The 16408-nt window shown below is 35.4% G+C and overlaps 1 protein-coding gene across 13 annotated transcripts in view; it reads left to right on the top strand.

Moving 5' to 3' along the window:
• DYRK1A (dual specificity tyrosine phosphorylation regulated kinase 1A) overlaps positions 1-16408 on the top strand; it is a 226068-nt gene that overhangs the window by 162869 nt on the left and 46791 nt on the right. For 10 of the 13 annotated variants that reach the window (XM_056797064.1, XM_056797061.1, XM_056797068.1 and 7 more), the window contains one exon: positions 16131-16250. In XM_056797064.1, the coding sequence (XP_056653042.1) occupies positions 16131-16250 (120 nt within the window). The remainder of the gene's footprint in view (positions 1-16130; positions 16251-16408) is intronic. The other 3 variants (XM_056797065.1, XM_056797070.1, XM_056797066.1) reach the window with 1 other exon arrangement.

Here is a 16408-nt window from a genome sequence, read left to right as displayed (position 1 = left end):
AAGGGCCATAGCTAGAATTTGTACCTAGGTCTTTTTGACTCCAATTTTGCTTCTAAAATTATTTGAATGTTTACTTGACTGGGTATCTTTTAAAGATAAATTATTTTTTCCAAACTATTAATTTTTAGCTGAAGCACAATTGAAGTACCTTTGTTTAGTTACTTTTTTTTCCTCTTTAAAACATTTACAGTAATGTCCTGGCTTAGAAGGGACTTATTTTCAATAACTTAGAGAAAAGATCACTTTTGTCTGTTCTCTACATTTGAGCAGCAAATACAACTTTCTAATCAGCTGATGTTGTAGTAATCCAGCAGAGTCCCTTAAGAAATTATTGGTATTATTTTCAATCTATATTTTTTTGGGCAGGAATCACTTTAGAATTAGATTATTTAGAACTAGATAATACAATCTAAAAGGCAAACTAACTGTGAGAATGCCTTTGGTGTCTTCTTTTAGAGAAGCAGCTACGAGTACTGAACTTGAATTTAGGAAATCCTTTGTTCAAACCCTCTGTCAGCTTTAGTAGCCTTGAACCTGCCCTCCTAAGTTCCTTAGCTATAAAATGATGGGGTTGGACTCAGTGGCTGCTGAAGTTCTTTCTAGATCTAGATTTATTATACTATGATCCTCTAGGGTATCATAAATGTCTTGTTTGACAATTATTGTTGCATGAGGATTGAATAAAGGCACCAGTATCAATCTGTAGAGTGCATTATAGTTAAAAAAATTTTTTTTAAAAATCTTTTTAGACAGACATAAGTGGAAGGGAAAGTTGTAATGTTTTCTTCTCAATTTCTAATGTAGATTATCTTGCAATCAACAATTTGTGGGAGAAATGTATTTCTTAATATTTCTAGAGAAAATAAAAAAGATATACTTCCAAATATGTTGGTGATTTAGAAATTTTTTTTCATATGGTTGTGGGGAATTTGCAGTTAAACTTTAAAAAAATTGTTATCATCATCTGACCACTTGAAAAATTGTCCCATGTTTTAATAGATGTATAAATTTCAAATAGATTTTAGATGTTGACTGTCAGGCTACACATTAATGCTTTTAAGTGTGAAGATTTTACTCATCCATGACATCTTTTCCCCATCTAAAACCATTAATTTGTTCTTTTAAAATCATTTTAATTTTTATGTAATCAACATTTGTTTGGTTACAAAATATTTTATCCATAGTTGGTGAAAGATGTAATTTTTTTTCTCTGACTTATTTTATGGCATAAATTTATACTCAGGCAGTTCACTTTTTGGGAGGATTTGTTTGGTTAAAATTTAAGAAACTAATTATTTGACTTAGTATCAGCAAAATTACAAAATAAATCCATTAAAAATCAGTATTTCGGCAAATATGAGAAGAAAAATTCTACATTATTCATAAAGCACATAAAATTTCATAAAAGTTAAATTTTCAAGACATACAAGATTTACATAATTTTATAATTTTTTATACCAGAGAATGAGCATTTCCATATATAGCATAAAACACAAAACAAGAGATTGAATATGAAATTTTTATTCATACTACTTGATTGAAAAATTTAGTTTTTATAACCATGCTGCTTATGTCTTTCTTAATGTTCTCCTTCTTCTGTGTACTCTTTTAAAAAATATTTAATGTGCTCTTTATTTTTTTATACTATCACTAATATAAAAATAAAAGAATTAAATCTTTTTAATAAATAAGCATTGTAAAACAAAATGAATCTTTCCAAAAATGAATGTCTCTTTCTAGATCTTGAGTCAAGTCTTTTCCAGGAGATAAATGAGATTTCCTAAAGCCTTTCAAAGTTGTTTTTCTTCAGTGTTATTGTCATTGTATAGTTCTGTGTAGTTCTTTTGATTATGCTCATTTCATACTGCATCAATTCATACTTTCTCTGATTCTCTGATAGAATCTCTTCAGTAATTTCATATATTTTATATAACATGTAATTTATATATATAACTTATATATAAATATGACATTTATATATAACTTTTAAAAATTTTTTACATGGAGAAACCATTTTTAACAATTGTTATCAGACATTTTGCTATTCAGATTCTCTCCCTCTCCTCCCCCCTCCCCAAAGTAGGAAAGAGTTGTAAGAATTAAATTAATTTTCCTACCCCGTTATTTTTATGAAGTTTATTAGAAAGGGTAGATAAGACTAAATTTAAATCTCACTGCCTTACTCTAAGATCTCAAACCATGTGTCCTTGCCTCCATTTAGCTTTCCTCTCCCCCACCTCTCTCTCCAGTCCCTGCCTGTCCAAAAATCCCCCAAAAGACCCTCTCCCCCCTCCGCCCCCCCCCCCCCCCCCCCGACTTACAACCCGTAATGGATGCAAACCTGGCGTAACTGTTATGTGAAGAATGTTGATAGACAGATCAGGCTACTCAGAAAGAGGAGGAAATGAACTTCCTTGATACAGATCCTTTTGTGTCTCTGTGGATCCTTTGGTAGGCCAGTCTTCCCAATGGATCATTTAAAAAGAACTATCTTATAACCCTACCTTCTAGCTAAAAGTACATACGATATTGAATTTTCAAAGAGGAAGTTAAAATAGTTAGAGGTGAGAGGGAAAATATGAGAAGAAAAGTACAATAAAATGATTGATAGATGCACTGGCAAAATGCCAATTAGGGGGCAATCCCCTTTGGCATAAGAGTTTACCTTCAGAATAAGTATGTTCAACCCCCTTCAGTTCAGTTCATTATATCCCAAAGTTTATTCTGGATATTTTGATGCAGTGTGTGGCTTCTGCAGGCATCTTTCAGCACCTTCTCCAAAAGGATCTGCTTTCTTGATTTGGGGTGTTGGCAAGTTTCTTTTTCTGAAATTTCTCCAAAAATTTTAAGTCTTGGATTTTGGGATTATTCAACAATCATCCCCCCCGGGAGCGTATTGACAAACACCAGAATCACCCTGGGATACATTGCTGAGTTATGAGGTATATGAAACATTTGTCAAAAGAAAAAAAAAATCCCATATTAAAAGCAAAATTTAGATTCTGTATCAAAATAAGAAGTAAAGAACTGATTAAAAAAATTAAAATCTTAGGTCTATAAAATTCTGAGTAAAAAATAAACCTGTGACAGGTTCTTGAATCACAGCAAGTCTCAATTAAAGTGACTTATGTCCCACCAGCCTGGAAGACAATAGCAGCAATGCAGCCCTTTAACCATTTGCAGCTAGGACTACAGAAAATTGCCAGACTATAAGAGAGAGAGGACTATGTTTCAGCAGCAAATGGGAAAAATCAGTCCCTGCTCTGACTGTAACTTTACTGCCAGGGATAAGGGGAGCCAGGATGATAGCCAACCTGAGGTACTTGACTCAGAATATTGCAAATGGAATGTGGTACAAGAGAGTCCTCCATCTTAACAAATGTCAAGCGCCACAACCTTGATTCTCACACTACGTTCAAGTCCTTTCATATTGGCATAAAAGTTCAACAATCCTCTCTGGATTGGATTTAGTCTGTTTTGACGTCGTGGTACTTGGCACCATATAGTGGCTCTTTTGTTCCCTTCTCCTGGAATCAGTCATCATCATTAAACAAAGTCCCATAACATTTATCAATAAATGGCAGGTTTCCATAGTCTAAAGTTTTTGGGTATGCATATTTAGTAGGGCTAATAGATACTGTAAACTGATACTGCAAACTTTATCCTTCAAGGCAAAAAACATTAATTCTAATATCATGTACTTCAAGTATTATCAAGGATAGGAAAAAACAAAGAAAAAAATCAAATATTCTATGGCAATATAAAGAAGAAAAAAATAATTTAAAGAATCATAATTTCACAGTTCAAGTTCCATGTGTCAATGTGTTAGCCAAGCAGAGGCAGAACACAAAAGTTGTTCACTCAAAAATGAGATTTATATCCCTCTCAACTTAGTCTGGATCCAGTGTGAGAGTACATAACTTTTTCACCAGGTAAAAAAACCTTTTAAAAATAGTAGTACAACAGCTAATACAGATTCTAAGAAGTACCAAAATCCCCAAAATTGTAAGAGCCCATTTAAGGATAACTGGACATTAAAAGTTTCACAGCTATGTAATGGTTCTCTTGAGACTGGCAAAACAGGAAGCAAGCTGGCAGGGTTAATAGTTGTACAATGTTTAAAAACTATATTTTTATTGTTTTAAAACTATATTTTATTGTTTAATAAAGTTATTCTATATCTTGTGAGTTTCTGATCAGAGAAAGCATGTGTCCTATATCTGAGCAACAATGCCTCTACTTCATGTGGGCACATAATTGTTAATGGACATCCCAATACCAAGTCAGCCACCTTAATTGCCAATAAAGCTGTAGCAGTTACATCTCTAAGGTATGGTGGTGCTCCCGAAGTTACTGGGTCCAGCTGGACTGAATAATAAGCAACAGGGAGCTGAGCCGGTCCTAGACTTTGGGTTAAAACACCCAAAGCTCTACCCATTTTTGTTCATGCAAGTATAAAGTGAATGATTTATCATAATGTGGGATACCTAGAGCAGGGGCAGATGAGATAGCTTGTTTTAAATCTGACTGAGATGACACATGTTCCGGTTCTAATCTAAGCGGTTCAGTAACTGAATCTTTGTTAGCTCTATAAAGGGTTTTGGGATTTCCCCATAGCAAGGGATCCATTGTCTACAAAACCCTGCTGCCACTAAGATAGCTCCAGTGTCTAACTAGCAATCATAATATGTGTTTCCAACATTCACAGTCACATGTGGTTATTTTGGTGAGGGGAGTGTACTGGAATAATAGGCATCAGCACATCAGGGTCTAAGAAGTTAAAGGTCTCAACCTCCAAATCTAGAGCATTCCCTTCCCCTCACACCATCAGAAAGATTACTGGCTATTCCTCTGGGTTTCCGTACACTGAGTACAGGGGTTGTGGTGTGAGTTATGAGTTGCTTCATTTGAATTGCTTTTTCTTCTATTATTGACATCATTCCTGCAGCTTCTTTTTCTATTCACCTAATTTCTTTTCCTACAGTCCATAAATACATGATCCACCTTTCCACAAATATAACATGTTAGTGGTTGTTTTGTGGATTCATGTAAGGGAGATATGATCTCTCCTTACTTTACCTTTCTAATTGTTTCAGTTAATTCTTTTATTTCCTTCCTCAGTGTCTCTACTAAAGTAGTATTCTCTTTCTCTTTCTCACCCTGTTTAGCAGTTAACACCTTTTATTTCCTTCCTTAATGTTTCCACTAAATCAGTGTTCTCATTTCCTTATGTCCCTCAAAAGAATAAACTGCCACTCTTGTTAAGTCTTCAAGGTCCATAGTAGACCAGTTTATACAAGTATTCATAAAATAATTCCTAACTACCTTACACCTTTTTTTTACAAATTGTATTCTGATTTGTCTAACACCCCTTTCACTAACAAGATTCAATTCTATATATCCTCCTCCCAGCTCAATAAGTCTATCCATAAACTGGGAGGGGTTTTGTCTTCTTGCTTAAGATTTTCAAATTTAGTCCATGTGCTAGGCCTCTCAGAACAGATTCTCATAAATTTTAGAAATGCACTCCTAACCTGGCATAGTTGTAAGTAATCTTGCTCTGAATTTGGGTCCCTTTTGCATTTTCAGTTTTCCGACGAGTTCCCTCTCCCTGGGCCTGATTAACAAGAGAAAGAATCTTATTCTTTTCCCTTTCCATTACGGAGGCCTGGAGCAAATCTTCCATATTAACCCATGTAGGGTTATATGTACGAAAAATGTTCTCAACCCTATTTAATTAACAACACGGCTTTAAAGGCAGGCAGTTTTTCTTTGTATCTCTCGATGTCCAGTGGAAAGGTGTATGATGTCTAATGTTTACTAAATCTCCATGTCCGTTTTGTGAAGGGATATCTCTTAGAGGGAAGATCTTTATTTGAATCATCTGTGGTAACTGCTGCTTGGCCTGTGTTTTGGAGATCCATGGAGTGGGTTGTAGTGAGGCTAGTATGGGAAGGGGGTGTGGTGGGTTGGTTGAATAGAGAGGGAGTGGTTGGTCAGGGAGATGGTGAGGCAGGGAAAAGAGATTGGAGGTGGGGCTGGGGGCAAGGAGGAGAATAACGGGGAAGAGGCTATAGGCAGGTTTGAGAAGAACAGGGCTGGGAGTGGGATGAAGAGTAGGAGGATGGTTGAGGTCTGGAGGAGTCATAGTAAGGAGGATATGGAAAAGGATTGAAGTAGGGATGGTAGAGGTGGCGATAGGGGAGATGGATGGGCACTGGGTAGTGAGGAGGGTATGAGTGGTGGGATGGTAAGGGAAGGTAGAGAGGTAGATTGGGGGAAAGGAGATGGGAGAAGTAGGAGATGATCAAGGTCTGAATCTGAGAGGAATTGAAGGGTTCAAATCCTGATTTGGGTCAGTATGACAAGAAACCTCCTCACATGCCAGGTGGGATGATAGAGTGTGTTTGTTTCTTGCTAGATTTTACTGAAGGATTTAAGCTAAAATGTTCTGGTTCCAAAGAAAGAATGGTGTTCTCACTGGAGGGAATGGTTGATTTATCAACATGATATGCCCACAAGAACCAGTATTTATAATTTTTGAAATCTTTGTTTTTAATGACTAAATTAAAATCTTTTAAGTTTTTAAGTCAGAGGATCCGTATTTTTGGCCAGTTAAAAGATATGTGAAGGAATTTGCTGAGGGGGGAAGGGAGGAAAGAAAATTACCGAAAGTACTTCTTCTTACTCCAGTTCTAAGAATTGTTTGGGGGTGGGTTGAGAAGGGAAAGAAAAACTGAGTTAAATCCATTCCGCTCCCCCAGAGCGAACAGCCATGTGTTTCTTTCAAACGTTTGGGGGCACTTTTAACTTCCAGCCACCCACTCAATCAGTGACAATCTTTAAACCCAGGAACGCCTCTCTCTTGGTCTGACTCCTGAGCACGCGAGTTTTGTGCTCCCTGCCAGGTTCAAAAGTTGCGGGGGCAGCGGCGGTAGGACTGGGTCTGACACCAATTCCTAGGGACCCACCCCTGTGAGCACTTCCCCTAGTGCCAAGCTGTGAGTTCAGTGGGAACAGATAAGAGTCCCAGCTGCTGGGCTGCTGGGCAGCTAAAAGCCTGCATTTTCATGAGTCAGGAAAACAGGGCTAGGTCCTGTTTGTACAAAAAGGCTACCATGCCATCCTCTCCCCCCACTCTTTTCTGAAACAGGGGTGGTGGTGTGGGGGAACCATGTGGAGAGAGTCCTGAACAATGTGGGAGGAGGGGGGCAGCAGCTGCTCCTAAAACTGCGTCCTAAAAATTCCTGCTTCCATTTGGGCAGAAAGCCGGGACTTCTTTCTCTACTGTCCCATCCATATCTACGCTAAAAACTTCTCTTAGAAGAAAATTAAGCATTCGAAATATCCCTTCGTGGTTTCCATCTGTAAGAATTAAATTAATATTCCTACTCAGTTATTAATTTTTATAATGTTTATTAGAAAGGTTAGATAAGACTAAAGTTAAATCTCACTGTAAGTTCATAAACCATGTGTCCTAGCCTCCATTTATCTTTCTCTTCCCTCACCTGTCTCTCTAGTCCCCATCTGTCCAAGAAGGCAAAAAGCCCCCAAAGGACCCACCCCCTCCCTTTTATTGAAGTACACCCCGTAATGGACACAAACCTGGCGTAAATGTGTTATGAGAGGAATGTTGACCGACAGGTCAGACTACTCAGGAAGGGGAGGGAATGAACTTCCTTGACACATAGTTTGATATAGGTTATATCCATACTGTCATAAAATACATTTTTTATTGTTGCAGTAATATTCCCTTGCATTCATATGGTGCAGTTTGTTCAGCCATTTTCCAATTCATAGGTAGTTTTTAATTTTTTTTCTTTTACTCCACTTTTATTCCTCACTGTGTTATCAGGCAGTTCATTTTGCTTGCAACTATTTATTATATATTATCTTTTCCTCTCTTCCTTTCCCCACTTTTCCCTGTCACTCTTTCCCTTCTTTTCCCTATCTTATAATTCATGCATGTGTGTACCCCTCCATTTTAAAAATTTTTTGAGTTTTTGTGTTTTTGAGACTTAAGTCTTTCTATTTACTGTGAGCTACAATTGTAATTGTCAGTCAAGGATTAACTACCACTATTGATCAGCACAGAAGCTTTTATATGCTTTGTTTTTCTGACCTGAGCCAATTTTCCTTCTCAAAATAACTTGATTGATCATCATGGATAACTGATTGGTTTGCCAATCAGGTTAAGTGTAGAACTGTCAGGTTCCTTGTGGTTAGAGACTATTTTTGACTATACCATATATATCAGTGCTTAGCCCCAGTGCCTGGTTCTTATGAAATATTTATTAACTTACTGGTGCACTATCCTCGGCCTTCTTGGTAGTAGTATTACTTGCCAAATTATCATACCCAGTTTATGACCTCCTCTTTATCCTTCTTTTCCCTATCCCCTCCAGTTTCTGCATTGAGTTTAATATATTTTTAAACCTAAAATTTTTATTATTTTTATTGTTAACATTTTATCTCATTTTATTATTAAATTTTTTTTATTAGGGCAGTTAAAGAAGGCTACATAGAGAGCATAGGAATAAGGTAAAACTAGAATGTTATGATATTTTTAAAAAATGGAATGAAAAAGTAGAATGGGATGAATTATCTTGCCTAAAGTGATGTGAAAAAATTATTATAGTAGAGGGCATGGTAAGGTGGTGGCAGGCAATGCTTTAACCTTACTCTTATTGGAATGACTGGAAGAGGGAACAACAAACATACTTATTTGAATATGTTAATCTTTCTTACCCTGTAGAGAAGTAGAAAGATAATAAGAAAAGAGGGGGAGTTAAGATAAAGAAGGGTAAAAGAGGTTTGTGTAGAGGAAATGAAAGGTGAGAGAGCAGAATAAAAGGGAAAAAAAGATGGAAGGAAATAAACAGTAAGCAACTGAATGTCAATGGGATATAATCAGTAATGGAACATAGAAAGACAAATTATAAATTAATTGGAGACTTAATTTTAAAATGGAGGTAGGTCAAAAACAAATTTATAGAATCAATCAGTTCATTATAGTTCATATGTACCATACATAGAATCAATCAGTTCATTAAAGAGAGTGGCACTGAGGAGACAACAAAATCAAAATTCATGAGATATAGCCAAATCAGTGCTTTAGAGAAAAAGCAGATCAACTAAAAAAGCAGAACCAATTACAAACCCCTAACTAAAGACTGAATTGGAAATTTGAATCTATAGTAAGTCTTCATATAATTGTCTCTTCGGTATCCACATCTTCTTACGTCCTGATGGACTTTGAGAACATTGAGGTTTTATACTAGGGCTCTCTTTACCTATTTGGTCTTGAACTAAGTTTCCTTAGTTCTTGTATAGATTTCCATCTACCAGAGTTAGATCTTTTTGGATCTTTGCATGTCAGTGCACTGAATATCCAGGATGCTGAAGTGTTAGCTTAGTGCTAAGGTACCTATTCTGAGTGTTGCCATTGCCAATTCCATTATCTTTCAAGGTCTGTGGTATAGGTTCTCTACCATCTTGGGGTTTTCTTGACTGAACTCTACTCTTGCTGTTTCTGAATTCAGAGACTTAGGATGCAGGTGTCTATCCTATGTCAGCTTATGCTGGTAGACTTTATATCTGTTTACTAGTACTAGCACTAGTTTTTTCTACCAGCTTCCTTTCATCCTGCCTTTGGGTATTTGATATAGCTTCTTCTTGCATTTTTGGCTTATTATTCAGACTGGTATAACTTACAGAGGTTTGTGGTTTGGGGCTGCTTGCCTCTATTCAACTGTTTTGGCTCCTTAAGATTTATGTTATTATAATCTTATTGAAATAAACAATTACACTGGTTTCCATTATTCTTGGCTAGATTATTGCCTTAAGAAATCTAAAGGTTTAATATTTCATTGATAAAATTACTCTGAAAGGCCAGACCTTCATTATAGAAAGGTACAGAATCAAATCTAAAGTCAGGAAATAGAGTGGAAAGATGAGCTGACAAAAAGAATCCCACAATAAAAAGCAGTTATTGTGACAGGAATGCTCAAGTTATAAACTCAGAAGGAAGCAGTGATTCCAGTGGTTCTATAGTCCAAATCTTAAAGAAAAAACAACATGGGCTAAAGTTCAGCAAGACTTCCTGGAGGAGATGAAGCAAGAATGGTGGGTAAAGGGGGGGAAAATCTTTTGTCTATGAAATGAGAAAGAATTTTGAAAGAAATTTGAAAAGGAACACATTATGGAAGAAATCATTGGAATGGAAAATAACAGAGGTATGAAGGTACAAAATCTTTCCCAAGTAACCTTGAACCAGGTAGAATGTATCAAAGAGAAGCCCATGACTACATGAGCCAACAAGAAACATCAAAGTTAAAAGATTGAAAAAAAAAAAGTAAAATGTGTGAAGTACCTAACTGCATATGGGTAAAACAGATCAAGGAAGAAAAATATAAGTTTCATTGCATTGTGAAAATCACAACCGAAACAAAAATCTAGTTATATTTCAAGAAATCTTAAAAGAAATCTTGCCTAGATTCTTAGAGGAGGAAGACAAATTAGAAGTAAAATGAATCTATTAATTACCTCCTGAAATAAACTCCCAAATGCGAATCTTGGGAACATCATAGCCAACGTCCCAAACTTCTAGATCAAATAAAAAATAATACAAGCAGCCAAAAAGAACGAATTCAAATACCATGGAATTACAATCAGAAACACATGATTTAGGATGCATCATGATAGAAGAATGGAGGAAAATGTTTCAGTAAGGAAAGGATTTAAGCTTCCTGCCAAGATTTACTTACCCAGCAAATTGACTATAATTCTAGAGGGATGAAAAATGGATTTAGAGGGATACTTGAATAAATACCACAGTTGGGAAGAAAATTTTGAAATTCAAATATGAATTTAAGAGAAACATAAAAAGGAAAAGAACAATCAGTGGTAAAGTTCTAAGTTGCCTACTTCTTTATATGGGAAAATGATATGTATGTCTTTTGAATTCTTTCATTGCCAGTGGTTATAGAGGGCTTGGAAATGTTTGTGATAAGACTTTTTAATCTTTCCAATTAGAAAGGGAGGGGAAGAGGAATACACTGTTTGGGGCAGGATGGGAAGAATAGCAGTGGGAAGGTAAAATTTTCTCACATAATTAGAGTATAAAAAATAGCCATCTGTACAAATGAGAAAAGGAGAGTTAGGAGGAGTGCTTGACACTCAATTTTTCCTTGTGTCTGAACTAGTTAAAAGAGGATAGAATACATACTTCATACACGTTCAGAAACATTTCATTTGACAGAAAAAGAGTAAAGAAAAAGGAGAAAAATGGAAGAACAGATTAAGGAAAAGACTAGTACTAAGCAAAGCAAACCCTAAGGATATATTTGAAAATATTTGTTTTTGTTGGGGTTTTTTAGGTAGCAATTTTGAGGATCTGAAGGAGAGCCCATAAATTAGGGGACAGCTGAACAATTTATGGTATGCCAATATGATGGAATATCTTATATTAAGAAATGATAAAACAGATGGTTTCAAAGAAACATGGGAAGGTTTTTGTGAACTTATGTAGAGTGAAGTCAGTGGAACCAGGAAAAGACAAAAATATCATAAAGACAAATAACTTTCAAAGAGTTAGAAACTCTGGTTAGTGTAATGACCAATCATTATTTCAGAGCCATTAGCATGTTACCTATTAAGAGATGAAGAATTCAGAATATGAAATGAAAAATTATTTTGGATATGGCCAATGTAGAAATTTATTTTGCTTTAATGCCTGATAAATTTTTGGATCCAGAGTTTTATTTTTCCTTTGTTCTTCATGTCAGAGTGGGAGGAAGTAAGGCAAATTTTTGCTGATCAAAAAACAATAATTCTGAAAAATTATCTTGAATCTATTTCATAGAAAAAACTAATATACCATTTCCCAATTGATAAATGGGCAAGGGACATGAATAGACAATTTTCAGATAAAGAAATCAAAACTCTTAATAAGCACATGAAAAAGTGTTCTGAATCTATTATAATCAGAGAAATGTAAATCAAAAACAACCTTATACCCAGCAGATTGGCTAACATGACAGCAAAGGAAAGTAATGAATGCTGGAGGGGATGCAGCAAAGTAGGGACACTAATTCATTGCTGGTGGAGTTGTGAATGGATCCAACCATTCTGGAGGGCAATTTGGAACTATGCCCAAAGGGCGCTAAAAGACTGTCTGCCCTTTGATCCAGCCATAGCACTGCTGAGTTTATACCCCAAAGAGATAATAAGGAAAAAGACCTGTACAAGAATATTCATAGCTGCGCTCTTTGTGGTGGCCAAAAATTGGAAAATGAGGGAGCGTCCATCGATTGGGGAATGGCTGAACAAATTGTGGTATATGTTGGTGATGGAATTCTATTGAGCTCAAAGGAATAATAAAGTGGAGGAATTCCATGGAGACTGGAACAACCTCCAGGAACTGATGCAGAGTGAGAGGAGCAGAGCCAAGAGAACATTGTACACAGAGACTGATACATTGTAGCACAATCTAATGTAATGGACTTCTCAGCTAGCAGCAGTGCAGTGATCCAGGACGTTTCTGAGGAACTTAGGAGAAAGAACACTATCCACATCCAGAGGAAGAACTGTGGGAGTTTCTACTTAGAAGAAAAACAACTGTTTATATTGAACATATGGTTCAGTGGGAATATGATAGGAGATGTAGACTCTAAACAAATCACCCTAGTGCAAATATTATTATGGAAAACCCAGTGGAATTGTGTCAGCTATGGGAGGGAGCTTGGGGAAGGGGGAGGGAAAGAACATGAATCTTGTAACCATGGAATAATACTCTAAATTAATTAATCAAATAAAATTTTCCAAGAGAAAGGAAAAAGAAAGAAGAAAAAGTAATAAATAGATTAGAAAAAGGGAAGCATATCAAGGGATGTGATTTTAAAAACTGGAATGATCTAGAATTAATAGCTACTACTATAAATCAGTAATTTTCAAAATTATGGTACCCATTTATAAAAATACAAACGTAGATCAAATAGCGTCGAAACAAACAGATAAAGAAAACTAAACATAAAGCATAATGGTTATAACCTGATTGCCTTCTGTTTTTTGGTGTTCTGTGCCACTTTGATTTTTAGGAATATATTTTGATAATAAAAGTAAAGCAATTATCTCTACTTTCTTTGACAAAATAATTAATGTCATATCATAACACTAGTCATTACTAAAATATTTCCTATCCAAAATACCTATGAATCCTAGGGTACTGTATTGTTATAGTGGTATGTTTATCAGATTAACTTCTTTATTGGCTCTAGGACCATATTAAGGCATCATTGGATGTGTAAATGTAATTTTAGATTTCTAACCATGCCAGCCATTTCACTGTATTAGTAGTAAAGAGTTCCAGTGTCCTTATTCAAGTTAAGGTAAATTAAAGCACAAGCTCTAAGCTTGATCAATTTTTTAATGAAATATAAATTTGTCAATGCAGAAGGTTTCCATTTTCTTAGCAAGCTAAGACCCTGAATGAGAGCTGTTAGGTTATTTTTATGGACATGCCTCAAAAACTAGAAGGCAGTGTCATTTTTAGGGAAAACAATACAACCAGTTTCAAAGTCAGAAGTGTCATAGATTTGGGTGGGTAATATGATTAGTTGGAAATTTGGAATGTAGGGCCAGCAACAATCTCTCCGTCCTTCCTGTCTGTATGAAAAGCTCATTGATGGTGTTCATCTGCATGGCTAATTAGTCATAGAGATAGCAGACTAGACTTTCTTGAAGGACTAACAGTATTTCTGATCAACAGACAAGACTCCCAAGCATCTACCTTCATCCTTTCAGGATAACATTTCCTTGGCATACTAATAGAATAGTCATTAGTGTAAAGCTCAGTTTCTAAACTTAGAGACAATGAGTGATTTACAGGAAAATTGAATTTCCAAACTTAACTCAAAGATTAATGAAATGTAACTTGTGTAGTTACATGAAATGTCAGCACTTGGTACATAATAGAATCAATTGCAAAAATAGAGACAGTATCAGTGTGGTTTTTTCCCCCCATTCTTTAGTAATATTAAATAGCTCTGTAGTTCTCATCTAACCTTTCTTTTCTGAAGCCCTTATTCTTGATAAGCAGCAGTGATGATACCACTCAGTGCTTTGCAGTCTTCATTTTTTAGTACAAAATCTTATGGTATTTACTAAAATGCTCTCTTTAGTTTATATGATAATGCCAAAAAAATTGTACAATGTGAATTAGGGGAAGTTAAATAGTAAATTATTTGTTTATTTGTTAAACCTCAAATTTAGGTGGGAGTTGAGGACACTACATAGTTAGAAAGCAATTTATTCCAATTTATTCATTCATTTATTCCTCATTTGGAAACCACCAACCACTGAGAGTCTTAAAACTTTTTCATTACACTCACTACAAGCTGTGGACACATAGCATTTCATAGAAGATTTATACATAAGTGATTCCTACTCAGAGTTTAGTTTATTCCTCTTTGGAAAGCTTCATTTCAATTACTCAACCCTGGTCCTTTTTTCTTTCCCCCTTTTTGGTTAATATCCTTCCACCTTCTAATTTCCCTATTTCAGTATGGAATATTTTTTCTTTATTTTTATACCAAAGCCCATCTCTTTTAAAAAATTTACTTTAAAAATAAAGATATACTTTGAACCTCGAACCTTGAAAATAGCTAGGTGTTCCTTGAGTTCCTTTGTGAGGTAAATAAATATGAAATAATATGTGGGTTAGGTATTTTTTTTTCTCCTTTTACATAGAAATATTTACTTAAGAAGGTATAATCACAAGCTGAGAGAACTCCTTGTGTTCTATGTGTTTCACAGTGTGTGAAATTTGTCATTCCAGTATGTTCTCAGGGATGCAATCTTTCTTTTCTTTTTTAAAATATAGTCCTTGTCCCAAATTTAGTTCATTCTTATTCGGTCTCTAGGGAAGCATAAGCAGTGTCCTTTTATTTGCTTCCCCACTTCCATATGATAAAGTCTCAAAACAGTCAATGCTAGATTTTCATACATACAAATGAAAATCATGGTGATTTCCAGATAAAAATTTTTGCAGATTCCTACAACTAGAAACATTTTACAGAATTCCCCAAATGATCCAACAAAAATACAAAGCATTTTACAAAGCTTACCAGATCACTCTGCTTGCTCTAACCTTAGTCTTGGGCTCTAGGGCCTTTTTCAATTCACAAGCAAAAGAAAGAGCAAAGATGAAACTGACTTCTGTTTTGAGCAGAAATTTGATCCATACTGAACTTTCCAAAGTACATGAAACTATCCTGATAGCAATTTGGGGCCTGGTGTCAACTTGGCCTTGCCCTCTTCTAAAAGGAGAACTATGCTAGCTGTAAAACCTTTCAAGTATTCCATCAGTATGTAGAATCATTCACTTGGGGGCTCTGCAAAGGTGTCCCCTTCTACACAGAAAAGATACACCAAAACAGAAATATACCTTTCTACAGGATACACTAAAATTCTTTAGGGGGTCCTTTTAGCATTGGCCAATTCCCATCTCTTGATTTGATTTACATTTGGCTTATTTATACCAATATTTTATATCATTGTTAATTGTTTACCATGTTTCTTTAGGAATTGTTGTTGACCACTTAATCACCGATAAAGAACTTTTATTATTACATGATTTGATTATTTCCCTTGGTTTCTTAAATATCTGGCTCTAATCAGAGATTTGATAAAAAGAATTTTTTCCCTGTAATCAGCCCAGTAATTATCTTTAACAGCAAACTCCTGGTCAGGTGTAGGAAAGGAAAGTTTAGAACCTTCTAGGTAACCAACTGTATTGCCTGGTTCGTCAACACTTTTTGTCACAAAAGCTGCAAGTAATCTCTAGGATGCGATTCTCTTATGCCAGTTGTTTTATCTTATCTGTATCATGTCTTGAGTTTTATTCTCAGTGCTCAAAGATTGTGTCAAAAGCAAGGAATATGTTCAGCCAGTGAATTTGTGTGCCTGCATTGATTTGAATGATAAACAATTGCCTTGGGAAATATTTTTATATTTGATTTCATACACATAAACATGCACATTCTTTTTCTTGGATAGTGATTTTATTTTTTAATCATAGATATAGTTAACGTAGCTTAGTTAAAAGTGCTAGTCTTTTCTGTCTGTTTAAGGTGATGCCTGATATTGTCATGTTACAGAGACGAATGCCCCAAACCTTCCGTGATCCAGCAACTGCTCCCCTGAGGAAACTCTCTGTTGACTTGATCAAAACATACAAACATATTAATGAGGTAAGTAAATTGTTTATTTGACACCAACATGAATCTGTTAAAGAAGTTAAAAACTAATAGAAAATCATTTTGTGAGTAATGGGGGCTACAAGGTTTTCCATGATTATCATATTGATGATGTCTTTATAGACCTTAGTAAAGAATGTCAGTTATTTCGT

This window comes from Monodelphis domestica, chromosome 4 (genome assembly GCF_027887165.1).
Source record: "Monodelphis domestica isolate mMonDom1 chromosome 4, mMonDom1.pri, whole genome shotgun sequence".
Classification (NCBI taxonomy): Eukaryota; Metazoa; Chordata; class Mammalia; order Didelphimorphia; family Didelphidae; genus Monodelphis; species Monodelphis domestica.
This window is presented reverse-complemented; position numbering and strand designations above follow the sequence as displayed.